Source organism: Sceloporus undulatus, chromosome 2, assembly GCF_019175285.1.
Source record: "Sceloporus undulatus isolate JIND9_A2432 ecotype Alabama chromosome 2, SceUnd_v1.1, whole genome shotgun sequence".
Taxonomy (NCBI): Eukaryota; Metazoa; Chordata; class Lepidosauria; order Squamata; family Phrynosomatidae; genus Sceloporus; species Sceloporus undulatus.
The window spans coordinates 180,362,457-180,390,357 of record NC_056523.1 but is presented as its reverse complement, the minus strand read 5'-3'; the positions used below and the strand labels follow the sequence as shown (position 1 = coordinate 180,390,357).

Genomic DNA, 27,901 nt, shown 5'->3' with positions numbered 1-27,901 from the left:
TGGGATTCTCTGGAGAGCTGTATATTAAAGTCACTACTCAGTCCATTCTAGTCTTCCATCTTTCCCTTCCCGCTTTCCCTCCTTGCCTTTGGACTTGTATATGTAAATTAGAATTACAGCAGTGAGTTTAATGAGATTTTAAACTGTTCTGTGCTCAAGGGCATTGCTGCTTATGTTCCTGTTTGGATTGCTAATGCATGTGGCTGGGCCATGTGTCCCTTTCCCTCCCCAATTCTGGAGTGATGGGAAAGGAGATTGTGCCGATACCCTACAAGCCTCATTCACTCTTAGAACTGTGACTTGTGGCATACTACCAGCAGGGCAAAGTTTTTCATTTGGAGAGAAACAGATTAGTTTCCTTCTCTTTATGAACTTGTGTGAGGAAGTTAAGTCACACAAATGCAGACATGCCCTGGGTGGATAATGCCAAGTGGCTTCTGTTTATTATGTTTGAATAGTCAGGCAGTGGAAGAAAAGTCCCCATGCTTTCTTCTGGGGGTTAAGAAAGATGGGGTTTTCTGCCCCTGAAATAGGCTGGAAGTTTTGTGTCCCGTGAAAGCTGCCTGCTGTGGACTGATCCTGTGTGAGGGAACCTGGGAGTTGTAGCCTGAAAAGTAACTTCTCCAAGCTTTTGCTTTGGGGAATTGACTATGAGAGATTTTGTCATGGCATGCCATAGGCTTGGATGGGGCGATAACATGGGAAAATCCTCCATTCCTTCACAGTGCTTAGAAATCATTTGTAACATCTGACCACAGTATGCCCTTGCCCAGAGAAGCTCACAACATATATAATGAACTGTGACTGTGACACCTGATGGACTCAGGAACCCAACAATAAGCTTTATTCGGAAGCCAAAGCTGATCACAGAATCCTTAGGAATGACTTTTGTACCAATATTACTCATAAATCGTAATCTCCATATATCACTGCCTGTAATGACAATAGTTGTTAAATAAACAACTAGCAAAATTATTATTTATTAAAATTATATCTTTAAATTACAGTAGCCTAGACACATGCTAAATGTATATACATGTATATTGTTTCCTGTGGTTAAAGTTTAAATTTGGTAAGATGTGATTTTAAAAAAAATAAAAGACTTTTAAAAAATTAAATGTAAGAACACTTTTTCATATTTTTTAAAAAAAATTAATTAAAAAAAACCTAGGGCCTTTTATTTCTCTTCCCATCAAGCCTTGCCCCACTCACACAATCTCTTCAGCATTTTAAAGGGATGCAGGCACAACATATTTCTATCCAAAGGCAGATGTTTGGGGAGCAGTGGTGTCACTCCCTTAAGGTATTACCTGGTGTGGCCCACACATCACTCACTCCCCTATTGATGCCCCTTCCCCACACCACTTTTACAGGAGAAACAGCATATATGAACTTAGGCTTCAGCATTAATTTTTGTTGTTGTTGTTATTTGTACAATCTCTTCTGTTTCCTTTGTGCTTCATGCATCACTGTTTTAGCATTGGTTTATACATTTGTTACCTTTATGTCCTGCTTTTCTTTAACAGAGTGGTGTCTGTGGTTTCTAGGTGATCTCCTATCCAGGCACGGCACTGAACTTATATAACTCAGCAAGGTTGCTATAACATGTCCTTTTATACATGGCCATCCCACTCAAATGTCAGTGAAAGCAGCAGTGTTTGGAAGCATTCAAAGGCATTAAAGTTGAATGGGAGGGAGTAGTAGCAAAAAAACAAAAACAAAACCCCAAGAGATTTATTACACATATGTATGTGTGGATGGATATCAACAGTGATTGAGTGCTGTAGCTTTTCAGTGTGAGAATGTCTGTGTGATCACCCAGAAACTGTTTTTAATAGCCACTGTTAAAGGCTTCTGAATAATTGCCTTCTTTCTGCCGTGGCTAATTATAATCCCCCACTCACTTACTCAACAGTCAGGCATGTTATAGTGCATCTGCCAACTGTACTCTTTATCTAGTGAGGTGGACAGTAGCCCATAAAAGATGATGCCAGATAAAAAGTGGTTAAGGTGTTCACAATGCCACAAGACTTATATAAGATGTTTCTCTTACATAAGATTGAAGCCAGACCTTAAGCACTCAGAAGAATTGCCTTGGAAGGAAATATACCAACCTGCAGTTCCATTCTGGGCATGGCAGCAAGAGAACTTGGGAAAGTTACCTTTTTGCACTATGAGCTCCAGGACTGGAGTGTGGCTTTGGCATGGCTTCTGGCCTCTTAGAATGCATGCATCATTTAAACAGCATACCTCCAAAGTGTCCTGAAGCAGCTTTATTTTGGCCTGTTTGTATGGCCCTTTGACTGGCAGAGATTCTTCCAGAACTTCAGGCAGGACTTTTCCAGCTCCACCTGGAAATTGTTAGAAATTTCAATGGTAGAAATAGATCCCCACACCTTTGGGATGCAAACCATGTGCTCTGCCATTGAGGTACTACCATCTTCCTGATGCAGTGACTCTTTCTAATAACATGTGTGGATGAGGTCTGTCTCAGACCACGGCATGTGTGAATTGTTGAAACTAGCCAGGAGTATTTGTACAGTACAGTGAAGTAATTTGTCACAGGATGCCTAGGCACTTGTGGCAGAACTTGGACTTGAAAAAAATACTTTTATAAAGCCACATCCCCTTTGGGTACTTTTCAATTACCTAAGGTAAAAGTGATTTTAAAAACCTCCTTGCTTTGATGTAGTGTGGACGACTTAATTAAGAAACATTGCCAAGAGACAGCAGAAAAACTCTGGGTGATCTTTAATTGCAAATGTTAAAGAGAAAGATTCCCAAACACAGACACACACACGCCTGCGCACACAACAAGTAATTCCCTTGTGTTGAAAACATCCATGGCTGAATCGATACAGTCAATTAGTAGTGTTCTGTTCATGGCAGCTAGTTTATTAGGCCATTTGTCAGAAATGCAAATATTGGCTGTGTTAGTACTGTATAGTCAGACATTTGCTCCTATGTTGTCCAGCTGTGAACAGTTGAAAATGGGCATACTGAAGTGGCACCTATAACATTTTTAGATCAGCATGGCTAGTTCACTTATTCCATAAAACGAGGTCATAAGCATATGGGCCAATAAATTTTGTTGGCTTGCCAGATTTTTATTTAAGTGCCCTACCTGGCAGAGCCAGTGAAAAGGAATGCAGAATGCTGGGAGTTGCAGTCCAAAAACATCTGGAGGGCTGTATTATTTTCAGCCCCTGTTTTAAACCTTTGACTTTACAGATGCTCCTGGATTCCTGTCCCTTTCAGCTGCAACCAGCCTGGGTAATGGTGAAGGCCTGATGAGAATAAAATAAAATAAATATTTGAGTTCAGCATCGGGAGGGGCAAACATTAGCCACTATGGTTTATAAATGCATCTTTGTTATTTTCTGGGGCAGGCTGTGAAAAACTTATCCTATATATTTCCAGAACGACTTGCTTGCACCCAGGAAAAAATGGCAATGGAGGTAATCACTTGATTGATTACCCATGCCACCACCAGCTCATTTCCCTTTTTGTTGCCCACATCTCTAAAATAATTTTACAAGTGCTTGTGGTTATTTATTATTTTTGCCAAGGTGTAAGATGAAGTGAAAAATTCATTTGTCACTTTTAGAAAGATACAGAAGTGGAGAGACAGGTCTGATGGCTGATCAGGTGTTCAGCAATCTGAAATATACTTAACTCTGTAATACAAGCTTTCTGTGTTAGACGTAGTTGTAAACGTGTACAGCTTTATGTACTGGAATTACCGCAGTGTTGTTGTTGTTTTTCCTCTCTGAATTTTGTTGTTGACTAATAGGGGGTAGGAAAGCCAGACTTTTTCACAGAGCCTTTTGTTTCCTTCTCCAGAAACCATGCTATTGGAAGCATGAATTCTGGCAATTTCATCATGTTCTCATGCCTTATGCATAAGAGCAGGAGTCACCCACAAAGCAATCTTTCTGTTTTGTCCCTTACATTCACAGGGAAGGTCAGCTTGGAGTCTCTAATAAAAGTTCACATTTGTTCCTGAACACTAGAAATTCTTATTTAGTGCAGAAAGAGCAGCCACTAAATCATTTGTCTGAAGGCTCAGGAGAATACGCATAGTATTAATTGGATAAGCTGGCAAAGAACCTTGCAAAATTGTAGTAAACCAGGTAGCACAGGCAAACTAAAGGCCGCTGCCTACATTCAGGAAAATTAGATGATGGGAGCTTTCTGGATTGTAGCACTTGAGGGTGAATTTGGGAACCTGTACTTAAAATGCTTCTCATAACACCCCACCCTTACTAGAATCTACTGTGTGTGGAAAATGAGCATATCATAAGCAAATGTTGGCTCAGCTTTCTTCCCCATATACTTTTTAAATTCAGCAAACTATTCACAGATAGGATAATTCTCCCTCTCCAACAACTTGAAATGGTACAGTCAAGAGAAATCTTCAACACTTGATCCAGTTGATTGTAGAAACTGGCCCTGAGAAAAGAAGAGATATAGGACATGAAATGGAGGAGGATGGCACAAAGAGGGCAATCTCGAAAGAAAGAAAGAAAGAAAGAAAGAAGTGTGAGCCAAAAATTATTGAGGGCAAAAGTCTCATCTTGCATTTTTCCCCAGAAAGTCTGAGGAATCTGGGGCCAAAGAGACACCTGGAGCCAAAATAATTTAATCTGTGTTCATTGATAGTTGACGAATCAAGCAAAGCATAGGAGCAATTGCTTGGCAGACTGGGACAGGGAGTGGGCACAGTGTTAACATCTGACTCCTGAAGGTTACAGGAAACAGAATGTGTAAAGAAACAAATGTGTTTGCTGAAGTTCATACTCCCTTCTATTCTCAACAGATGTTGGCTCCGTTGAAGGTCTGGCGTACCACCGAGGCTGGGACACTTTGTACTGGACAAGCTACACAACATCCACTATTACCCGACACACTGTGAACCAGACCCGTGAGGGAGCTTTTGAGAGAGAGACCGTCATCACCATGTCTGGGGACGACCATCCTCGAGCTTTTGTGCTGGATGAGTGCCAGTTGTAGGTTCCAATGTGCAAAACTTTGGAATCATTAAGGATGATGTTTATTAATTAATTAATCCAGATAATTTTTGAAATGTTTTATAGCCTCAAGGCTCTTGCAGCAGTTTACAATATTTAAACATTAATCAGTTTAAAACCGTAATTAAGCTTTTAAAATCTACAGCCTCATTAACGAAACTAGTAAGTTAAAACACCAGAATATTAATTAAGATAGCCAATTCTATGCCCACCTGAAGAAAAAATGCTTGACTTTATTTCTTCTCAATGAATCAGCTAGTGGCATTTCATGGGAAGGAAACTGTGAGGTAATGGGTACACGCACAGGGAGTGTTCAATTTGTATACATTTCCATGGACTAAGTAAGACCTTGTCTGAGGATTATATTATGTGTGACAAAAAGTGACATTTGTTAGGATATAATGTTAAACTATGGTTTAGTTTATGAATGAGCCTGGGCATTCGTTCCTTTCCTTTCTTCCTCTAGCATAGCCATGAGGAGATTGAAAGCTTTTACATCCATTTTTAACTAAACACAATTTAGTGTTATAGGTTGAGTCTCCTTATCCAGAATTCTGAAATCCAAAATTGTCTACATGGATGGCTGAGATAGTGACATCATTGCTTTCTGATGGTTCAGTGTACACAAACTGTTTCATGCACAGAATTATTAAAACATTGTGTGTAGGCCATGTGTAATAAAGATGTATACAAAACATAAATGGATTTCATGTTTGGAGTTGGATCTCTATCTCCAAGATTTCTTATTATGTATATGCAAATATTTCAAAATCTGGAAAACTCTGAAATCCAAAACACTTCTGGAGACTCAACCTGTATAACTGAGCCCAAATAAGCTGTGATTTGTTGTCACATTTGGGACCAACAGTAGATTTTGAATATTCTTTGAAGGTAGCCCTGATTAAAGCTCAATACAGTGGAGCAGTCTGGAGTTTATGTATCATGACAGCCAGATTCCTGTTCTCCATGATAGGATGCAGCTTGTGCACCAGCCAGAGCTGGTAGATGAAGAGAGAGCACTCTGTTAAAGTCTCTGCCTTTGTTAATGTAGTTAACAACAACTTTTCTTATACATAATCCTGAGTGGGAATGCTTAGAACCCTTAAGGGGACTGGGAGTCTTACAGCCCACAAGACAGGGGGGCTTGGGGAGGTACATTAGCTAATTGCTATGAATAGAGTTTCCTATAAAACCTCAGAGCCATGAGTGACCAAGCTGATTGAAAGAGGCAGGAAGGTCTGGAGCCCATAGCTTGTTTGGGGCATATGCACTTTCCTCCATTAAATCCTTTTCTGTTTCCCCTTCAGCTTGATGTTTTGGACCAACTGGAATGAACAGCACCCTAGCATCATGCGGGCTACCCTGTCAGGTGCTAATATGATCACCATCATCGACAAAGACATTCGTACACCCAATGGCCTGGCTATTGACCACAAGGCAGAAAAAATCTACTTCTCTGATGCTACACTGGACAAAATAGAGCGGTGTGAATATGATGGCTCCAAACGGCATGTACGTCCCACCAACCTATCAATAGGGCAGAATTGGGCAGGAGGAGAGGCTCCAAAGATTTGGCTCTCAAACTTACATTCCCTTATGATTTGGACTACACTTCTCAGAATCCACAGCCAATAATCAGGGATTCTGTGAGTTTTGATTACTCTCCTGGGGAACAAGTTTTGCTGCTATGAATCCTCCAGAGTTAACTCAAGTCTTGCCATTTGTTTATGGTGCTGGGCAAACCATTACTCAAAATGTGGGAAGTGTCATGAGAAAAGAAAGTATTATGAGATGTGCACACCCTCCAGACCCAAATCCAGCAATTTTGACTAGAGAGAGTAATTTTTCAAAAGGTTGGATGTGGTTTAAAAGAAGACAAATGAGTGTAGGAAGTTAGGAATGTGTAGGTTTTCTAGTCTCTGTATTCTGAGTTTCATAAAAGAGTTGTTTCTGTTGAACATTCATAAAGGAGTTGTATCTGCATTTAGCAGGCTGCATTTAGCAAATGATTTAGGTTTTAGTGTTTCATTTTTCATTTATATTTGGTGAAAGAAAGGAACAGGATAGGAAAGTTCCATGTTGGATTTTGCCTTATAGAGCATTGCATAAATACACGTTTACCAAGGCCACTTTTGGTGCTTATGCATAACCTGCAAGAGTGAAAGATAGTAAACAAAGCCACTTGATCCCGCAACAGGAATAGTAGCCAGTTAGCTCTGTGTGCCTGCACAGAAATGGCATGGCTAGATAGTTCTTTTGATTTTTGACATTAGCAAAAACTATCTTCAAAAAAGTAAAGATGCTGAATCTGTGGACCTCCAGATGGTGTTGGGCTACACCCATTCACCAGTTCAGGCTGAGGCTGAGGGTAGTTGAGGGCCATAGATCCCCAATCTTGCAGTATGGGGTAGCTTCTAATCCCTTCAGAAGAATTAGGAAACAAAGCAAAGAAAACCTGACAGTAATTGTGAAGCTGAAGACTTTCATGGCCAGAATCCATAGTTTTTTGTGGGGGTTTCGGGCTATGTGGCCATGTTCTGGAAGTGTTTGTTGCTGACATTTTGCTAGCATCTGTGGCTGGCATCTTCAGAAGATGCCAGCCACAGATGCTGGCAAAACATCAGGAATAAACTCTTCCATAACACGGCCACATAGCCCCAAAACCCCACAAAAAACTATTAACAGTAATTATTTGGACAAGAGCTCATAGCACAAGAATCCTGCCAAAAGAATCTGTTTACCATTGTTATTGATATGATAGAGCTGTATATTTAAAATTTTAATATTCTGCTCAGCATTACATTGAAAAGAGCTACACTGAGACATCCTTTAGATCTCATCTCAGAGCTTAGAAGTATTATTTTTTGGACTGTTGCTTCCAGAACCCCCCCCCCCCCAAAAAAAAAAACCCCAGCAGAGACACAGCATTGTAATCCAAAAGTAATGCTTCTGAGCTCTGGTTCTGAGATGGCATGAATATTTGATCAGTAGTTGTAACAGCGGCTTCTCTCCTCCTTGCTAAGACTGTGATAAATTCCCTACAGATGGTCCTGCAGGCTGAACCAGTGCATCCCTTTGGATTGGCTGTCTATGGAGACTACATCTTCTGGACAGATTGGGTGCGTCGTGCTGTGCAGCGTGCTGACAAATACGTGGGCTCTGGCATGAAGCACCTGCGTATTGACATCCCGCAGCAACCTATGGGCATTATCGCAGTGGCCAATGACACCAATAGCTGTAAGGAGAACCTCTTGTTTGCTCTACCCCCTCAAGCAACCATTCCTTAATCAGGGTGGGAATCCAAACTTACCCTGCCATTCCTGTGATCCTTGCAGGATTTTAAGTTGCTCTTCTGTCTAACCATTGAGAAAGTGGCCCATCCTTTCCCATTGGCCATCAAGACAATATTTGTTACTACCTGTTACTACCCTGCTCAGCTTGCTGTATCATCTACCCCATGTTTCTTGCCAGCACACAGCCCCTTATAAAGGATAACTTCATTTGAGCAAATGGAGCACATTACTGCCCTCCTTGAAAATATATAACAGGCATTTCTTTGGCCCATTTTTATCTGGCTGGTTCATGCTCAGAAGCATGGGGATCCATAAATATGGGTGAAAATATTTTTCTGGAGGCAGTCTTTGCATGCATTGCCTGTCAGACCAAATGTTCATCTTGCATAGTGCCAGGGAGCATGTGGTCTCCCAGATGTTATTGGACTAAAGCTCCATTCATTGTGCTGTGCCAGCTAAGAATTACTGGTGTTTCCATAATAACATCATTTGGAGGGCCACATATTCCCTGTTTTTAACCTAACCCAATACTTTGCTTCTAAAAGTCCCCTTCCAAGAATTTATACAAGCAAGGCACAAATAGTGCCATCTTTTGGTATTGTTCTTCCCTGTTCCAGCTCTCATAATTAGGTCATGTAGCTTCTAAAGAAAGGGATTTCATTCATAGCATCATAGTGTTGTTACTATGATTTAAAAAACAAAAATGCTTTTATGCCTTGAGCTGTAAGATGGTATTAAGTGTTGAGAAAGGAAGAAGTACAGTATAGTGTGAAACAACCTTGAATTGTTGCTTCCTTTTTTCTTTATGCTCATGGTAAGAGGTCAGTTTCTACAATGAATCTCTTCATTGCCTTCTACATCTCAAGCTAGGCACTTCATGTTTCTTCTCCTCTTCCACCCAGGTGAGCTCTCTCTCTGCAGAGTGAACAATGGTGGTTGTCAGGACCTGTGCCTCCTTTCAGCCAAGGGTGAAATTAGTTGTTCTTGCCGTGGTGAAAGGATACTTCAGGAGGATCTAACCTGCAGAGGTGAGAACTCACAAGGATATGATGGTACATAGGGATGGGATTCAGGCATGTGGATTAGGGTGTGTGAGACACACAGCAGAAGAAAATTTGTCTCTGTGTAGTGTGTGCGTGCGTGCATGCATGCACATGTGTACATGCGAATTCTGTTATATTCTCAGATATTTTTAGCCAGGGTGTTACACATCAACGTCTTATTACAACGTGTACACTAGAAAGGTATGAAATGTATGAAAGTACTATCACAAACACAGCAGTGTCAGAATAGCTGCAAGGCGGTGCCATGAACATTAATTGATGATCACAAAGTGCTGCTTGAACTGGCTGTCAAAAGAGAGAAGATGAAGTTAATAATACCTATAAGTAACCTTCGGAGTAGCAGGCCAAGGAAATTGTAACTCCTTCAGAGTATACTTCTGTAGGCAGAAGTGCAGTCTGTACCAGAACTGTACCTGTACCAGAACTGACCTGCTCTTTAATTCAGCCTTCCTCAGCTTTATGGCCTTTGGATGAGCTGGACATGCCAGCTGGGAATGATGGGAGTTGACGTCCAATCTTTCTGGGGGGGGGGGGGAGGGTGGGGCGCAGCACTGAGACTCAGATTGGGAAGATGCAGATGCAAATCCTTCCTGAGCTATGAAGCTCGTTGGGTGACTTTAGAACAGTCACAGTCTCTTTGCCTACCTTCCATTGTGATACTCATATGGGTGTGGGTTATTATGTGGGTAGTCTGGACAATTATTTGAAAGAGAGGGAATGCAGAAATCTCAAAGAACTCTACCAAGAATGTGACCTACATGGCAAGTCATTGTAGATGCCCATAGTAGTGCTTTCTCTGGATGTGGTGGTCTTTGTTTTTGCCCTTAGGTTTATATGCTTGCCTTATTTGTCTTCCAATTCCATAACTTTGTCCTGATCCCTCCTACCTTTTCCCCACACTTTAGAAGGTGAGGTTTTATCACTCACTGTTGTCTGCTCACCCTTTCCCAGGTGCAGTAGCAAAACTGGGAGAAGTTTTGCAGCACATGTGAAATGGGCTGTTAATCCTGGTATGCATGCTTACATGTGTTCCTACTGTCCCTTGCTTAGCTCCCAACTCCACCTGTAATGTGCACAATGAGTTTGAGTGCGGAAATGGTGACTGCATTAACTTCAGCCAGACCTGCGATGGCGTGGCTCACTGCAAGGACAAGTCAGATGAGAAACAATCCTACTGCAGTAAGGTTCCTTCTTTTGCTCCTCTACATTCCTGTTTCCTCTCTCACCTCATATTCTCCTAGAAATGTTAGTTAACCTTGCATTTGTGGAAATAATATAATGCCTTGTCATAAGGGGCTAAAGTACCAATTCTTCTGTATTCCCTGCTGGGAGGGAATCAGTGAGGTGGATAACAAAGGACAATGGATTGGCTGGAAAGCTGCCTTTAATGTGTCCTATGTAAAAAAAGGAACTTTGAAAGTCTAGTCCCCAGTCAGGTTCCTTTGCTTTTCTGTAAGCATCTGCTTGCTTTAAAAAATATGTATACAATTGGTCCTCCATGTTTGAAGCTTAGACTTTGTTGGATTTGATTATTTGTGGATTTGATTAATATGTCCTCTCTAGGAATCTCTAGGTCCTCCAGCACAGCTCTGGCAGAAGCTGAGCATAGAGTTGTGCCAGAGGACCTAGAGATTACTAAAGAAAACACTTCTCTAAGCATTTGTAGATCCTCCAGCATCAGCCTATGTCAGATGTTGACAATAGAATTGTGCTGGAGGGCCTAGAGATGTTCTCGCAGGTAATAAAAATTAGTGGTTTTTCTATTTGTGTTTTTTTTCACTTTCATGGGGTCCTGTGCCCCTAACACCAGCAAATGTGAAAGGCCTCTGTATATGAAGAAGGTGCAACAGTCTCATTCACCACAGCAAGAAGCAGGATCTAAGAGGAGGGGGGATGAAACTTTGTCCTTATCCAGAGCCGAACTATTGTTAAAGAACTGGATTTGTTTTGGCTGAGTGATAGGGATGCAAATCTTTACAATGTTGTTATCACACACAAGAATTATCACCCTTCTTGCATGTCCTTTTGGTTTGCTTTCTTTTAGCTGTATAGCATCTTAGGGTGTAGAGGTTTGTTTGTTTGTTTTTTGTCCCCGATTGATGAATTTTGCCAACTATATTCCAGGAAAGTAACTTGTTCAAGCTCAGCGTTCAAGGCTATAACCATCCTCACTCCATGTCCCCACCTGGCAATTGCCATTTGGATGAATATCCTCTATTTATTTATTTATTTAGGTATTTATATCCCGCTCTTCAGCCCTAATGGCTCTCAGGGCGACTTACAGTATTATTTTTAATCAGACAGTTCCCTGCCCTCAGGCTTACAATCTAAAAGACACGAAACAAAAGGAGAAGGGAATGATGGAGAGAAAGGGGATGAGGTCCAGTGGTTCTTCTCTCCCTCTAAGGTCTGGACCAAGGCAGATGGATTGGAGGGAGGGCTCTTCCTTCTTCCAGGCTAGTCCCGATGGAACTGGACTTGCCTGGCAACTCCCTCTCAGAGCTCATAGTGCAAAAATGCTTGCTTTCTTGGTACCTCCACAGCCTATGTGGGACGGTAACCAATTGAGTTGGTGGAAATAAGGGCTGTTGTACACTTCACAGCAGCCAGAGATTCCTCCTATACAAATGAAACTTTGGGGCATGGGTAAGTTTGGAGTCTGAATTAAGCCTTCTGAGAAGAAACGTTCCTGGATGACATTCCACCCCTTCTCTCACTCACATGCATATGCATATACACACTTAACCATTTTGTGTTGCAGACAGCCGCAAGTGTAAGAAAGGCTATCTGCATTGCACCAACAAACGCTGTGTGCCCATCAAGGATTGGTGTAATGGTATAGACAACTGCGGGGACAATTCAGATGAAGTACCTTGCAACAGTAAGTACTAAGAACTGGGAAACCACTTGGGGAGCCATTACTTCTTTTTTTAATTATGTTTACTCTATTTTAGTATTTGTAGCTGCTACTGCTGCATTTGGCATTTGCACAAACATAAGCTTTTGGGGCTGCACCCTTGCAGTTTGAGTTTTTGACTTCTCTGCTACATTGGCATTTTTGTTTGTTTGTTTGTTTGTTATGTAGTAAGGAGGTATAAATGCTTCTGCAGACCAGGATGTTGTTCTTACTTCATCCAGTACTAAAGAAATCCAGTGCAGATATAACCATGGCTAGTGTGAACCTTTGTTATATTAATCCTGAATAAGGTACAGGAGAATCATGGTTTCATTTGACAAATGTTGTCTTTAGAGGCTGTGTACAGAGAAACAGCAACCAAGGCCTGCTGTCCAAAGGTAGCTGATTCTGAGTGCCAGGGTATAGTGGTTTCTAGAGTGTCAAACAGCTGGTCAGTCTTGTGCCTGTCAGTCTTTCTCAGCCAAACCTTCATTCCAGGTCTGGTGCGACAGTTTTAAATGAAAATAGGTAGGGACCACGTAGATGATGCTGAGCTCCTTGGAACAGCAGCAGAATATGAAATGAATATACTGTAATAGTAACAGTGGGCCTCTCTGGCCTGTCATTCCAGAGACAACCTGTGCTGCTGCAGAGTTCCGGTGTCGGGATGGGACCTGCATTAGTAATTCAAGTCACTGCAACCAGCAAATTGACTGTGAGGATGCCTCTGATGAGATGAACTGCAGTGAGTATTGTGGAATATTATGTGTGAAGTGGCTTGAGGGCTGAATCTCCATGTCCACCCCACATCCCCAAATACAATGTGTTTTACTTTTATGCTCGTCTGACACACCCCTGCATTATTCATTGTTATGTCAGCTGTATTGCAGTTGACCAGGATGAACTCTAGGCTGCCATGCTTTAAGAAAAAGGGCCTTTTCACATCCAAACTCCATCTCCCAAAATATTCCCTCCTTGGCAAAAACAGACAGGAACATACAGAAGCAGGTGCTTTTCTGTGTGCTCAGTGATGCTGGGAATGAGTTGGAAAAAGAAGGAAAGAACCAGGTGAAAGTGAATGTTTAGCAGAACAGGCATGGAACTCTGCAAGAAAGGACAGTGGCAAATGCTCTTGCCCTGGGATGGCAACAAATATTTCTTCTCTATATCCAAATATATTTCCTGTCATCACATAAAAAGAGCATCCACCTGTCTTTTCTTAACTGAGGTGATATTTTTTACTCTTAATGTGCTCTTTCACCTAGTTCTCTGCTTTCTGATATATGAGAGCTAGTGTGGTGTAGCGGGTAGGGATGTTAGGAGTTCCAGGTTCAAGTCTCCACAGAGCCATGAAATTCATTATGCAATCCTGGACCAGTCCTACTTTCTCTAAACTCATCTACCTCTCAAGGTTTTTGTGAAGATAAAGAATATGAGTGGGAACAGAGCCATTTTGACCTGATTGGAGGGAAGATGGGATATAAATATAATGATGAAACAAATACAGTTTGCCCCTCCTTTCTCGCAGACTCGAGATCCACATTCTTGATTATTCACAGAGGGGCAACCTCCGTTGTTCTCAATGGGGTGTGCTCCCACAGCGTGCACCCTATGCACGCTCTCAGGCATGCACCCCATACAAAAACAGAGGGCTGACAAATCACCGTGCAAGAAGAGACGAGCCATCTATGTTTCATCTACCCTAACATGTAGATGACCCTGAAGCTGAGTGTGAAATAAAAGAAATCCCAAATATTACGGTGTAGGTGTGGCAAAAGAAACCAAAATGTAACTGGAAAAATTAAGCTTGCCCACACTGTGTTTAAATACAGCTTGCATTTCCATTGTCTGTTGGATTGTGGAGTTACAGTTTATCATTGATTTCTTCCTCCCTGTGCCTTCAGTGTCATCATCACAGTTGCGGGGGACAGCCAGTAAGGGAAACAAAGATACTTAAGAATTTTTTTTTAACTCTGGTTGTGGTGCAGTTGACTGTCAGGAAAGAGTCACCATTGCTCAGAAAACAAGATCCCATCCCTGAACCCTAAGGGGTGAAGCAAAAAGGAGGAGTGGAAAACTGTTGAAGAGGAAATAAAAAACAGTTGCCCAGAGATGTACCTGTTCATTGTTCTAGCAGGAATCAGGAATGTGTGTGTGTGTGTGTGTGTGCGCGTTGGGGTGTGTGTGTGTGTCTTTCTTAATAAAATGGTCGACTCTGCTTCAGATTTTAATCCAGAAAAGGCTGTGACCCAGATTCAGAAGCCTGGAAAACACTGTTAAATATACCAAATTTGACATACCTGCCATATAACCGGTTTATTAAGTTTCATGCAATTTGAGTAACCAAACTTTTTGTTTCTCTTTTGATAGCTGCCACCGACTGCAGCAGCTTTTTCAGACTGGGCATAAAAGGTACCACCTTCCAGAAGTGTGAGCATACATCAATGTGCTATGCACCATCCTGGGTGTGTGATGGGAGCAATGACTGCGGGGACTACTCAGATGAACAGGACTGTCCAGGTAAGTTCTCCAGCTGACATTGGCACTTATGAACTTTCAAGGACTGGTAAACATTAGACACTGTCAGGATGGAAGGGATGGCGCAAGGAGAGAGACGCCTTATCTTTTATGAGGTGAAGAAGGCATCCACCTCTGGTTAACATCTTCTGATCTTTTCTGTCCTACCGACTTTTCTTTCAAGGAAGCTGGGTAAGGAGGAAGATAGTGATTTTATACTGAAAAGGAAAGTACAGCCTTCTCCATCCTTCACTGTCTCCTCCATTACCATTGAGACAGACTGGACAGCATGCTTTATTCCATTATAATCAACCAGCACATTTACCTAATCTCTAGAGACCTCTCAATTTCCTCTTTGCCACAAATGTTGTGTTGGACAGATTCTCTTTTGTAGTGGCAGCAAAGTTATGGAATGTTAGAAAGTTCACTTAGCTGCCCCCATCTTTATATATCAGAGTTTGGCCAAGAAAATTTCAGAGGACTGTTAGGATTGCCAGGGCAATTACACGATTTTCATCTGTACAGTCATCCCTTCCAATTCGTGGGAGATCCGTTCTGGGGGGAAAAACATGAATTGGGAAAATTGCCAATTTTGGAGTCCCATTGATTACAATGGGGGCGCACTCAGATGCGCACGCCATTATGTCCTTCCCGGCTTGTCATCTGTGAAAAACCGAGGGATGCGAACGGCAAGACTGAGAATCGGGAGGGACGACTGTAATTTGTTTTAATGATTAATGTATTTAATATTTATTTATTACTGCATTAGTATAGATTTGTTCTAAGCCACTTTATGAATCTATAATGTAGAAAAGACTCTCCCCATCCCCACACCCCCCTAAAAAAAAATTCTACTGAGGCATCCCGAGCCTTGGGAGTGCCTGAAATAACTCTCTGTATTCAGGATCCAGCTGGCAATAAGAACATGTATATGGAGCTTCTGGTACCTTTGTATATAATATTTGTCTTTCTCCATTTCCAGAAAAAAAATATTTCTGAGTATTATCAATATTATTTTGCTTTTTTCTGTCTTCTTTAGGTGTGAGAAAATCCAAGTGCCCAGCCAACTACTTTGCTTGTCCAAGTGGAAGATGCATCCCTATGACGTGGACATGCGATAAAGAGAATGACTGTGAAAATGGCGAGGATGAGACACACTGCAGTAAGTACTGCACCCAAATTGGGATAGACAAACAGTTTGCTCAACAGCACACAATTTTCTCATAGCAGTTTATTTGAATGACATTATAATTTATTCTGCAAAACAGCTGGTGTTTTGGAACTGCCTTCCATCAGTCCTCAGCACTGTTTGGTTGTAACAGAGTCCAATTTCTATTTCCAGATAAATTCTGCTTCCCTGTGAAATTTGAGTGCAACAATCATCGCTGTATCTCCAAGCAGTGGGTGTGTGATGGTGCAGATGACTGTGGGGATGGCTCTGATGAAGATCACCGCTGTCGTACGTCTTTGCCCTTCATTTAGAAAAGAGAAAGACAGGGGATGAGTGTGTACCTTGGAGAACAATTGAAACCAGATGAAATACATCTTGGACATGGGTTATAGCAGGAGGAGAATGGAATGTCTGGCTGCAGACTTGAGATGACAGATGGGGCTACTGATACTTTGAGAAGATGGAAGAGCATTCTGGCTCATCTTTACTAAGTTATAGAAGGGGTAAAAAGTTTGTCTTGTCCAGTCCTTTGGAACAAGGCAAGGATATATTTCTACTATCCTCTTCATTCCAAAAATCAATGTACAGTGCGCCCGTGTCGTACGCAGCTCCCAGCATACGCTGGAAGCCGCACCGGAAAAAAGCCTCATGCGCCCTGGAAGAAGAAATGGGGCATGCAACTGGTGCAGCACCGTGCAGTGAGCATGAGCCCAATTACTTCCAATGGGGCTCAAGCTTACGCGTTTTTTCCTTTACTTGGGGGGGAGGGGTGTCCAGAATGGATCCCCTGTGTAAAGAAAGGGCACACTATATGTAGTCTTAACCATAAGAGCTGATGAATTACAAAAGGAAGGGAAGGAAAAGGGAATTAGGCATGTAGATACCAGAAGCAAAAGCAAGTTTACCAGACAAATAGTTTGAGATAATGTCTACAGATGATCCAAGCTGTAATGGGTCATTGAAGACAAAAAGTAATTAGCTAACAACAGAGGGTGGAATTGAGAGTTTCGTTATTTCAATAGCAGCTTCAATAAAGCAACAAGAATGAGAAAGCTGATGGAAAGCTATTGACAGAGTGAGGATTGTAATGAGAAAAGCAACAGACCTCACCTTTACACAGTCTGAATTTGCCTTTTGAGTCTCTAAATCAATAGTAGGAAAATAGTCGGGGCCAGGGGCCAGTTTCACCTCAGGCCTGCTCCACAGGCTGCACCTGTAGAGTAAGTGTAAATACCTTAACTTTCCTCTGTAGTCCCACACAAAATGGTGACGGGAAGTAATGTAGCATCACTTCCTGTTGCCACTTTGAGAGGGAATGCAGAGGAAAGCAGACAAATTTGGTGTTAGGATAGGGTTCTGGAGTGCTTGTGGGGATGGGTGGGACTCTTTTTGCCTGTTTTCATACATTTTGTGGGTGTTATGCATGTTTTGGGGACAAAAATGGTCTAAAAACTATGCCAATTTTTTTTTTAAAAAAATGGGCAATTGAGAGGTGCTAGGGGACTGGTGAGGGGCTTCATGGGCCACAAAAGAGGAGTCCAGGAGCTCCATGTGATCCACAGACTACACTTTGCCTCTCGTGCTCTAAAGGATGATCAGTCAGTAGTATCTCCCTGTTCTTTGTTTTGATAGTAACTTTTCTCCTCTAGGTCACACCACTTGTGCTGCAGGTTCCTTCCAGTGCCCAAACAGCTATATGTGTGTGCCGCACCGCTGGCTGTGCGATGGGGACAAAGACTGTGCTGATGGGGCTGATGAAAGTGTGGCGGCTGGCTGCTGTAAGTTGCTGCTGCTGCTTCATTTTCCCATTGTTTAGCTCCTGGTCCTTCTAGATTGTAAGATGTCTTCTTGATGGCCTCTTCCACTGATCAATTGTCATTTGTGATATATGGTTTTAGTATACAACAACACATGTCAAGAACGCGAGTTCATGTGCAACAACCGGCAGTGTATCCCCAAACATTTTGTGTGCGACCATGACGATGACTGTGGTGATGGTTCTGATGAGTCTCAAGACTGTGGTGAGTGCTGACCTAAAGGCAGGGTTTGTACATAAGAGAAGGCATTCTGTACACCAAATACACTTGAGTCTGAAGCTTCAAAGTTATAATAGCAATTTCAGAAAAAGTGGCAACATTGCTGGGAAAACATGTTCAAAAGTTTTGCTTTTTTGAAAATGAAGTTACGTAGATCATTGTTTCCCTAGCTATTTGCTAACGTATTCTTTTTTTTAAAAATCTGTGAGTCACATGGGTGATTCTAGCCAACTGGTAATCACATAATGAACAGGTGATATCACAGTGCCTATTGGTGAACACATAGTGAATCAATGATTTTCTTCTTCGTGCTCTCTGCAAATCACACAAATGGGTAAATGTGCACCTGTGCAGCAAAGTTCGGAAACTTCTAGAATCTCCAGGCAAAACTTAGTTTGCAACTATTTGGCGGTAACTCCACCCACCCTATATATTGTGTCTTGTTGAATTTGACCCATTGAACGACTACTCTTTTGGATTGACCTTCCTACTTTGTTAACCAGTTTGTGTTTTTGATTTCCCCTAAAATGGCCTCCTTTAAACGTTGTGCCAAGTGCGGGGTCAAGATCCCAATTTCTGATGGGCACAACTAGTGTGTCCTCTGCCTCAGCGAGGCCCACAACGCCAAAGCCTGCCCCACATGTAGAGCCATGACCATTCAGGCTCTGAAGCATAGGGACCAAAAGTGTAAGGCTTCCCTTTACGAGAGGGCCCTTAGCCGGCTACGGCTTCTGCTGCTTACTTACAAGGGGAACACCCTGAGAAATCTACTGATTCCCATAAAGATCAGCCTGCAAAATCTGCTGAAAAAAAGAGTGGACAAGGTCCCCAAAGACAATCCCCCTAAGTCAGGCAAAGATCAGGGCGAAGAATCCAAAAAGGCCGTTAAAAGAAAGCATGCTGACAAGCATGATAGGTCTTCATGATAGAGACGGTACAGGTTGGTTGGGGGAAACTATTTTGTGTTATTTTTCTCATTTTTTTAAACATGTTTTGACCTTTTGTGAGGTGTGCAGTTAAAATGCAGTCTAAGGATTAAGTGTAACAGTTTGCTTTTATTTGCCACTGCTCCTATAATGTTGATGGAAGTTTGATTTGCATTGTTTATTCCTAAACTATGAGAAAGCTTTACCCACTTAGATGCTGTCTTTCAAAATGTTCTTAGGACTAGACTGCATGCCATGTTACCTGCAAAGCATGCAGTTTAAAGTCTCTTAAAGTGACCCTGTACCAGATTAGGACCACCATATGCACAAGGTTGAGGTTTAACACACACACACACACACACACACCTGTTTTTAAAAACCTAAATCCCCCTTCCTTCCAACACAGGAGCTAAAAAAAAGGTGGAGTTTATGTACACATGTACATTGACCTCCCTGTATTATTGGAGCCTGTCATGGGGTAAGAGAAGATGTAGTTCAGCTTAGCCTTGCCTTTATATGTACCTTCTTTCTTGTCTCTCCTCAGAATACACAACATGTGGGCCCAGTGAATTCCGCTGTGCCAATGGCCGCTGCCTAAGCAACAAGTTATGGGAATGTGATGGAGAGTTTGACTGCCATGACCATTCTGATGAAGCCCCTAAGAATCCTCGCTGTTCCAGCCCTGGTAAGTGCTGTGATGGGAAAGGAAGCTGAGTGGTATATGTGACTCCTTGTGCTGATTTTATATTATTAGATGGGAAGGCCGGCAGCTGGACAGATATGCTTACCGCACCTGCCTTTAACTAAATCTTCCTGTGCGCCCATCTAGCCTCTCAAGATATTTTTTGAGAAGCCTGTTGTGGGTCCTTCAGAGAAACCTAAGAATCTGAACTTTGAAAAAAAGTCCTATTCTAGTTATGTTTGCACTGTAATTGAGAAGTGTCCCCTCTCCACAGATGAGGTGAAGTTCATCACTGTCAATCCATCATAAGACTAGGACAGTGTCCCAAAACCACAAGAAATCTGTGCAGAGCCAGTAACTCAGGCACGTGTATCATCCAAATACTGCACAGCAAGGTTTTTAAAAAATACTTTTCTCTCAGAACTAGGATCAGCAAAATTAAAACAAATACAAGTAGAATATATAGGCACAGTTAGGAACATTTTTAAAAGGTTATCAGGTTTAGTAAGTTAAACTGTAATACCAATCAGTTAAAATCCCTTTTGTCCGTAGTTGCTCAGTTGCTGAAAGCTTTCAGGAGCAAAAGGCTTTGAAAGTAAACAGTGGGGTGGGGCCACCTGTCCTCCCTTTGAACAGTTATTTTGCAGCCACCTTTGATCCTAAGGCAAACCTATCACAGGGTTTAATTGGCAAGATTTGTTCAGAGGAGAGTTGCCTTTGCCTTCTTCTGAGGCTGAGAAAATGTTACTTGCTCGAAGTCACCCAGTAAATTTCCATGGTCCAATGGGGAGATTCAAACCCTGGCCTCCAGGATCCATTGCCCAAGCCACTATACACCATGCTGGCTTTCAGTGGTATCTGCCTGATATTGTTGCTGTCTTCTTTTAACTGATGGTTTAAAATGTCTGAATTTGGGATCTGTGTTGACAAAAAAGCAGGTTACTAATCTTTTATTTAATAATTAAATAAAGTAGTCCTAAAACATTAGAAACAAGGCATCATCTACCCAGCATTTTCTGTACTGAGGAAAGACAAAAGAAAGAAGTAACAGAAGTTCAGAAAAAAGCCCGTTTCCAGTTTGGGTGATGCTCCACATTTGGCAAATAAACCACCTGAATGTTATGAATGATACAGATTGAAGGCTAGAACCATTCAGAACTCTGGTTTATGCTTTCTGTTTGACTCCATTGGTTACTGGTGGAGTTTGGGGCTGAATTATTAATCATGAGATTTTGATGTTATTGATTAATGAACCAATACATTTTTTTTAAATTGTCTTCTATATGATTGCTACAGATAGTGAGATAGCAGCAGGAGGATTATTCTAGTGAACATCTTTGCATGTTTTGTCTTTGGGAAAGCATTAGGCAAATAATGTGACCATGGTGGCAGACAGACCAATCATATGTCAAGCACTTGTGTGTGCAACAGCCTTGATGGGCTGGTGCTTGTGGTGCATGTATGCACAAGGAGAATCTGGGCTGGAAGGAAAGAGAAGGAAGAGAATGTGTCATTACTTTGAAGTAATATTTGGCATCTTTTTCCTCACCACCATTGCAGAGAGCAAGTGTAATGACACTTTTTTCCTGTGCCACAACAACCAATGCATCTCGAATCACCTGCTTTGTGACAACAACAATGACTGCGGTGACGGCTCTGACGAGCTCAACTGTTTCATCAACGAGTGCCTCAACAAGAAACTAAGTGGCTGCTCCCAGGAGTGTGAGGACCTCAAGATTGGTTACAAGGTTGGGCCTGGCAGTTTCTTTTCCTCAGCTGGTAAAGTTGTCTGGCTGAGCCAGAGTGGTCTTGGTTGTGTGATAGCATTTCCTTAGAGAATCATTAAGACCATCTTTCCTGTTCCTGTGGCAGAAAGCTTCCCTTGCAGCCTTTATGGCCATAGGATGACACAATATTCGTGCCAGTCAATACACATCAGGTCAAGTGAGGTGTGAACTTTGGAAGGTACAACCAAAGAGAAACAACACTTGCCAGTAGTTGAGTTTGATCGTTATATTTTTGCCACCATGTGAAGGAAGAGCATAGTATACTTTCCGAGCAGTCTTTGACATTTAAATAAATCATGTACGAAAACTCAGAGTCTTCTATACCTCTTTTGTTTTGTTTTTCAGTAGAACCCTGTAATCCATCAGTTGGAGGCTGGTGCAAAAAGCATACAGTTAGAATCAGTGAATTCTTAGACCAGGAATTGGTCAAAATTTTAATAGATTTTACAATCTTTCCTTCTAAAGATTTACTCCTGATTAAGCTAAACTTGCTTTATTCCAGCAGTATAATTTAGGGCTTGTGATAGCTGGTGCTAAATAGTGAGTCGGGGGTCCTTTCGGATCTACTGCAAACATACCAGTAGATCTAGATCTACCTTTTGCTCACCCTGTCATCTGTAGGCTGAAGGGGAAGCATTGATAGGAAGGTTCCCAGTGTATTCTCTACTGTACGCAAGAGTGTAGTTATTTGCCCAGGGCACTGCCTGTAAACCTGTAATGACTTTCTGCTGCCCCCTGCAGTGCAGATGTCGCCCTGGATTCCGGCTGAAGGATGATGGGAAAACTTGTATTGACATTGATGAGTGCACCACAACCTACCCCTGCAGCCAGATATGCATAAACACCCATGGTAGCTACAAGTGTCTGTGTGTGGATGGCTACATTCTGAAGCCTGATGACCCAACAAGTTGCAAAGCTGTCACAGGTGATGTTGAAACACTGCTGTGAACTTCCTAGAGATAAGTGTAAAGCATAAAGATTCTGTCATTCATTAGGGTGAACAAGTAAAAGCTTTAGGATAGCCTTCAACCTGGTCACCACAAGATGTGTTTGACTGCAAGTCCCAGAATCAGTTGTACTGTATCAGTTGTACTGTACTGGCTAAGACATTTCCTAGCAAATAAGGGCTGAACATCTTGGGAGTTTGGGTTATGCTCCTTCCAGTCACTCCAGATAGGTAGGAAAAAGAAAGACCTTCCAGTGTCCTTACATGGGTGGAGCTAACCCCAGAAGGCAATTTTTTTCCTGCCTACTGCTCCAATAGGACATGTTCGTTGTTGCTCTGCTTCATTTTCACCACAGCTGCTCCAGCCCTTTGTACTGAATGTCCCTTTCCTTTCTTCCTTTCTCTCTTCCTATTGCTTTGTTTAAAAAAAACATACTGTTTTTGGAGCTCTGTGCTTTAATTTATAGACTCCAGAATCCCCAATTTCTATCCCCCACTTCTTCCCCTCCCTCTTTCACTTCCTTGGGAGTGCGAAGGACCATTTAATATGAAAAGAGCTCCTTGAATGGGGAGAGGTTCTCCACTTTGCTGATGATTCCCCTTCCCCTCTGAACCTGCCCCCTCCCTCACATGGCAGGGACACAGGAGATGCCTTCAGAGGGCTTTAGACATTACAGTCCAACACATCTGGAGAACAATAGGTTGGGGAAGACTGCTTCAAGTTTTGGAGGCATTAGTCTGTCGCTCAGAGTGAGAAACACCTAAAAAGTGTTTCAGTCCTTTTCTCTTCTCAGTCTATTTGTCCCAAATAATTTGTGGGATGGATGTGAAATTAGGAACCTGTTAATCATATGAGCACAGGAAATCTCTAGTACTGACAGCTTTTGCCCTTCTAGGGCTCACTGCACCTTTATTCAATAAACCCCTTGCTTCCTTTCATAGAGGAAGAGCCTTTCCTGATCTTTGCAAATCGGTACTACCTAAGAAAGCTTAGTCTGGATGGTTCCAACTACACGTTGCTGAAACAGGTAATGATCACGATAGGAGCTGCTGCTAGTTAACATAACCAGTTCTGAACTAGATGGATTTATCTTTTGACACAGTTGTAGCTTGTTTTGTTCAAAAAAGAAAGAAGGAAAGAAACTTGTGGTAGAGTCAACAATGTGTTCAGTTGCAGTTCAATGAGTAGGGAGGGGAACATAACTCAATACAGGAAAATTGAGCAATTCTGCTTTGGAACGAGGGATAATTTTCTGGAACACAGTTTTGTAGAATACATTAAGCATAGGCTACGCCTGACTGTGATAGTGACCAATAGTGTACTATTATAATAGTAATGTTTGCAATAGTAGAAGTCATAATAACAATGTATTCACATTTGCCCAGTATTTTCAGATGTTTCATGTACTTCACATATACTGTATTATGTAATTGTAATTCTTATAACAATAATATAAAACCAAATCTCAAAGCAACAGCAACTACAAAAATGAAAGTGAGCAGAAGCCCATTTCTGGTTTTGAAAAGTAAGTAGCAGTCCACTTCTGGTTTTTTAACATTACTGTGCCAGGGGACCTGCAGTCTATTTAAAAGGTGTGTTGTCAGTCCCAGAGGCTTCCAGGACAGTTTGTTCACCCTATTTTGTTCAGAAAATAAGCAGTGTAAGGAGTCTGGAAAGGGTGAGGTCCAGAAAAGCATCCTTGTGGGCCACAGGTGGCTCCTGGGCCAAACTTTGCCCAACCTTACATGCCAGAGATCTCTTAGTGAGTTGATGGCAGGTATGAGATTTCAACTAGAGACTTAATCATTCATAATTCATTCACTTTGCATCTCTGCACTACAGCTGTTCAGATGACATGTGTGCATTTACAGCGCTACAGAAATAAACTATAATAATGATGATGATGATGATGATGATGATGATGATGATGATGATATGAGGTAATACTTGTATTTCTCTGTCGGTGGGCTTAGGGCCTGAATAATGCTGTGGCTTTGGACTTTGACTACCGGGAGCAAATGATCTACTGGACAGATGTCACCACGCAGGGCAGTATGATCCGCCGCATGCACATCAATGGCAGCAATGTGCAGGTATGTATTTAGCATTGTTGGGACTGTGTTTCCATTGCGTGTGGGTCAGAGTTCCTTTCCCTATGCTTAGGATTAGGTCACACATGTCCAAGCAGTTTTTGCAGTGCCTTTTCTAGATGTAGGCAGATTTTGCTTTCTTAAACTTTCCCTCTTGCAACACCAAAACTAGGCCCAGACTAAGACCAAACCCAAGCCTAGGTCAGTTTCATCCAGTATGTCTTCTAAAGAAGCCCATGTCTAAGCAGCATTTCCTTCAGCCAGATCCTACTTCCTTGCTTTATTTGATTTTGTGCCATTTTTCCTTCACCATCTTCCAGGTTCTGCACCGCACTGGGCTGAGCAATCCTGATGGGCTGGCTGTGGACTGGGTGGGTGGGAATCTGTACTGGTGTGACAAAGGACGGGACACCATTGAAGTCTCAAAACTCAATGGGGCCTACCGCACCGTCTTGGTGAATACAGGGCTACGGGAGCCCCGAGCCTTGGTAGTGGATGTACAGCATGGGTAAGTCTGTTGAGAGGTGTCTGGGCAGATCCCAGGTTTCAGCCAGTTGACGTATTGCCTACGCTATATTTATTCTACAGCCATATACATTTTATACCCTGTATAATGCAAGGATGAATGATATTACGTATTCAATTCTTTCTTTTAAAATCCTGTTCCCTTTCAGTTTAAGTGTTAAAATTGTCAAGAGTGGAAAGAACCTTAGTGTTAGGAAACCAGTATTCATTCATTCATTCATTCATTCATTCATTCTTTCTTTCCTTCCTTCCTTGGTTTATTGATTTATTGCATTTATATTTAATCTTTTTCCCAAAATAGGATCCAAGGAGGCTTACAATAGTCTAAAAGTTAAAACATTGATTTAACCCGTTAAAAGAGAATTAAGTACTGTAATATTAAAAGTGTATTTAGAAGCGTTAAAACCACTTAAAACATGCTTACAACATAGTTTCATTAAAAGATTAAAAATTTTAAAAGTACAGAACACCACATTGCACGCATGCAGCGCGCACACACATGCACACATGCCAAAATACACACACTACAACTCAGTGATTAAAATTCAGAAGGCCTGTCTAAAGCCTCCTGCTGGAGGAAAGGCAGCATTAGATAGTCATTAGGAGAAGAAAATTTGTTCTCAGGAAGAGGATAGGATTCTGGATCAAGGGAACTCTTGGTTTCTGTTACCAACTGCTAGAAGAGGTGTCCAGTAAACCCGTTATTGAGGTTAAACTAGATCGCTTTGAGTTTGTGAGTACCAATGACGTGGACAAGATCCTTGCAAATGTGAAGAAGATGACACGTCCCCTCGATCCCTGCCCATCGTGGCTGGCCATCCAGGGGGGTTATGCCTTGATGGCATTTCTTAGAGATGTCATCAATGCATCCCTTAGGGAAGGTTGTGTTCCAGCTTGCTTAAAGGAGGCGGTTGTTAGACTGCTCCTGAAAAAACCTTCCCTGGACCCCTTGGATATGAAGAACTACAGGTCTGTATCCCATCTGCCATTTTTGTGCAAGGTGATCGAAAGGGCTGTCGCCCTTCAACTCCAAGTCATCTTGGATGAAACCGATTATCTAGATCCATTTTAAACTGGTTTCAGGACAGGATATGGGGTGAAGATTGCCATGGTTCCTCTGGCTGACGATCTTCATCTAGGCATTGACAGAGGAAGTGTGACCCTGTTGGTGCTTCTAAACCTCTCAGCGGCCTTCGATACAATAGATCATGACATCCTCTTGGAACGTCTGGGAGAGCTAGGAATCAGTGGAACTGCACTCCAGTGGTGCCGGTCCTTCCTCTCTGGTAGATTCCAGAGGGTGATGCTCGGGGACAGTCGCTCCTCGAAAACAGCGCTTAAATGTGGCATCCCTCAAGGTGCCATATTGTCCCCGAGGCTAGTCAATATTTATATGAAGCCGCTGGGAGAAATCATTCGCAGACATGGGCAGGGTGTTATCAGTACACTGATGACACTCAAATATACTTCTCAAAGTCCCAAGCAGCAGCTACGATGACAGATGGCATTTCTCCTCTCAGTCAGTGTCTTGAGGCGGTAATGGGCTGGATGAGGAAAAACAAACTCAAGCTGAATCCAGACAAAACGGAGGTACTTACAGTAGGGCCCCCCAAACTGGGTATAGGGTTGCAACCTCCAGTCCTCGATGGGGACACGCTCCCCACCAAAGGACTGTGTTCGCAGTCTGGGGGTGCTAGATCCGTCGCTTCACATGATGAACCAAGTGAATGCGATGATCAGGAGCACCTGTTAGCAGCTCCAGCTGATATGCCAGCTGTGCCCTTTCCTGGAAGCACAGGACCTAGAAACTGTAGTGCATTCACTGGTAACTTCACGACTTGATTTTTGTAATGGGCTCTACATGGGTCTACCCTTGTGCCTAGTCCGGAAACTTCAGCTAGTGCAAAATATAGCAGCCAGGCTGGTCGCTGGAAAAACTAGGAGTAACCGAATAACACCTGTCCTAAAATCTCTTCAGTGGCTGCCTATTAGTTTCCGGCCTCAATACAAGGTGTTGGTTATAACCTTTAAAGCCCTACATGGCTTGGGTCCAACCTATTTGAGGGATCGCCTGCTCCCATATAATCTGCCCCGCACCCTCAGGTCCTCTGGGAGGAATCTATTGCGGCCTTTAAAAACCAGACTAACTGCTACCTCCCAGAGGGCCTTCTCTGCAATTGCTCCCAGACTATGGAACGGCCGGATGGACGAGATCCGTCAAATTGCCAGCTTAGACAGCTTTAAAAAAGCTGTCAAGATGGATCTCTTCCGGCAGGCCTTTCCTAAAAGTGTCCAGCCACAGAATGATCGCCCCTCACATCATGTATTAGCCCACCACTCTGTCCTCGTTATATTTTTATTGTGTTATTAATAGATATTTTAATCTCCAATTTTAATTGTATCATGTTTAATCCTGTTTTCAGGGGGGAATTTGGGACATAATGTTGAATGTGGATATTTTAATGTGTTGTGAGCAGCTTCGATTGTCTTGTCACAGAAAAGCAGGATAAAAATAAAAGTTTTATTTCTTTATTTATTAAGACAATAAAGAAATGCTTGAATTACAAGTGACTAGAGGACACTAGCCTTTTGTGCCTTTTTGTGAGAGTCCCTTGTCCTCTTCTTTTTTCAAAAGGCTAGCAAGGTGGGCGTGCCTGATTTGACTGCAGCCTTTAGCATTTGTTTCAATTTGCAGCAGCAGAGGCAGATATGGGACATCAGATCCCCTATTTTATTTCCTCATGATCTCCCTCCCTCACTACTCAGTGGTTTCCTAGATGATCACTGGTGAACAACCAAGTGAAGAATCAGGTGAGGAAGGGACTGCTTCTTTGGGAACTGCCAGTTCAGGGCCTCTATGGATGCTTGCTGAGGCAACTGCCAAGAGAGTGTATTCCTGTTGGCATTCTCAGTGGAAGCTACCACATAAGCAGGATC

At 42.3% G+C, this 27,901-nt stretch overlaps 1 protein-coding gene across 1 annotated transcript in view; it reads left to right on the top strand.

Annotated features, from left to right (window-relative positions):
• LRP1 (LDL receptor related protein 1) overlaps window positions 1-27,901 on the top strand; it is a 392,141-nt gene that overhangs the window by 319,133 nt on the left and 45,107 nt on the right. The window contains exons 43-60 of the mRNA XM_042447614.1: window positions 4,820-5,009; window positions 6,338-6,542; window positions 8,075-8,267; window positions 9,226-9,351; window positions 10,438-10,566; window positions 12,149-12,268; window positions 12,915-13,028; window positions 14,654-14,803; window positions 15,840-15,962; window positions 16,143-16,259; window positions 17,621-17,749; window positions 17,870-17,992; window positions 19,478-19,618; window positions 21,176-21,363; window positions 22,144-22,327; window positions 23,291-23,376; window positions 24,323-24,442; window positions 24,760-24,947. Coding sequence (XP_042303548.1) covers window positions 4,820-5,009; window positions 6,338-6,542; window positions 8,075-8,267; window positions 9,226-9,351; window positions 10,438-10,566; window positions 12,149-12,268; window positions 12,915-13,028; window positions 14,654-14,803; window positions 15,840-15,962; window positions 16,143-16,259; window positions 17,621-17,749; window positions 17,870-17,992; window positions 19,478-19,618; window positions 21,176-21,363; window positions 22,144-22,327; window positions 23,291-23,376; window positions 24,323-24,442; window positions 24,760-24,947 — 2,626 coding nt within the window. The remainder of the gene's footprint in view (window positions 1-4,819; window positions 5,010-6,337; window positions 6,543-8,074; window positions 8,268-9,225; window positions 9,352-10,437; window positions 10,567-12,148; window positions 12,269-12,914; window positions 13,029-14,653; window positions 14,804-15,839; window positions 15,963-16,142; window positions 16,260-17,620; window positions 17,750-17,869; window positions 17,993-19,477; window positions 19,619-21,175; window positions 21,364-22,143; window positions 22,328-23,290; window positions 23,377-24,322; window positions 24,443-24,759; window positions 24,948-27,901) is intronic.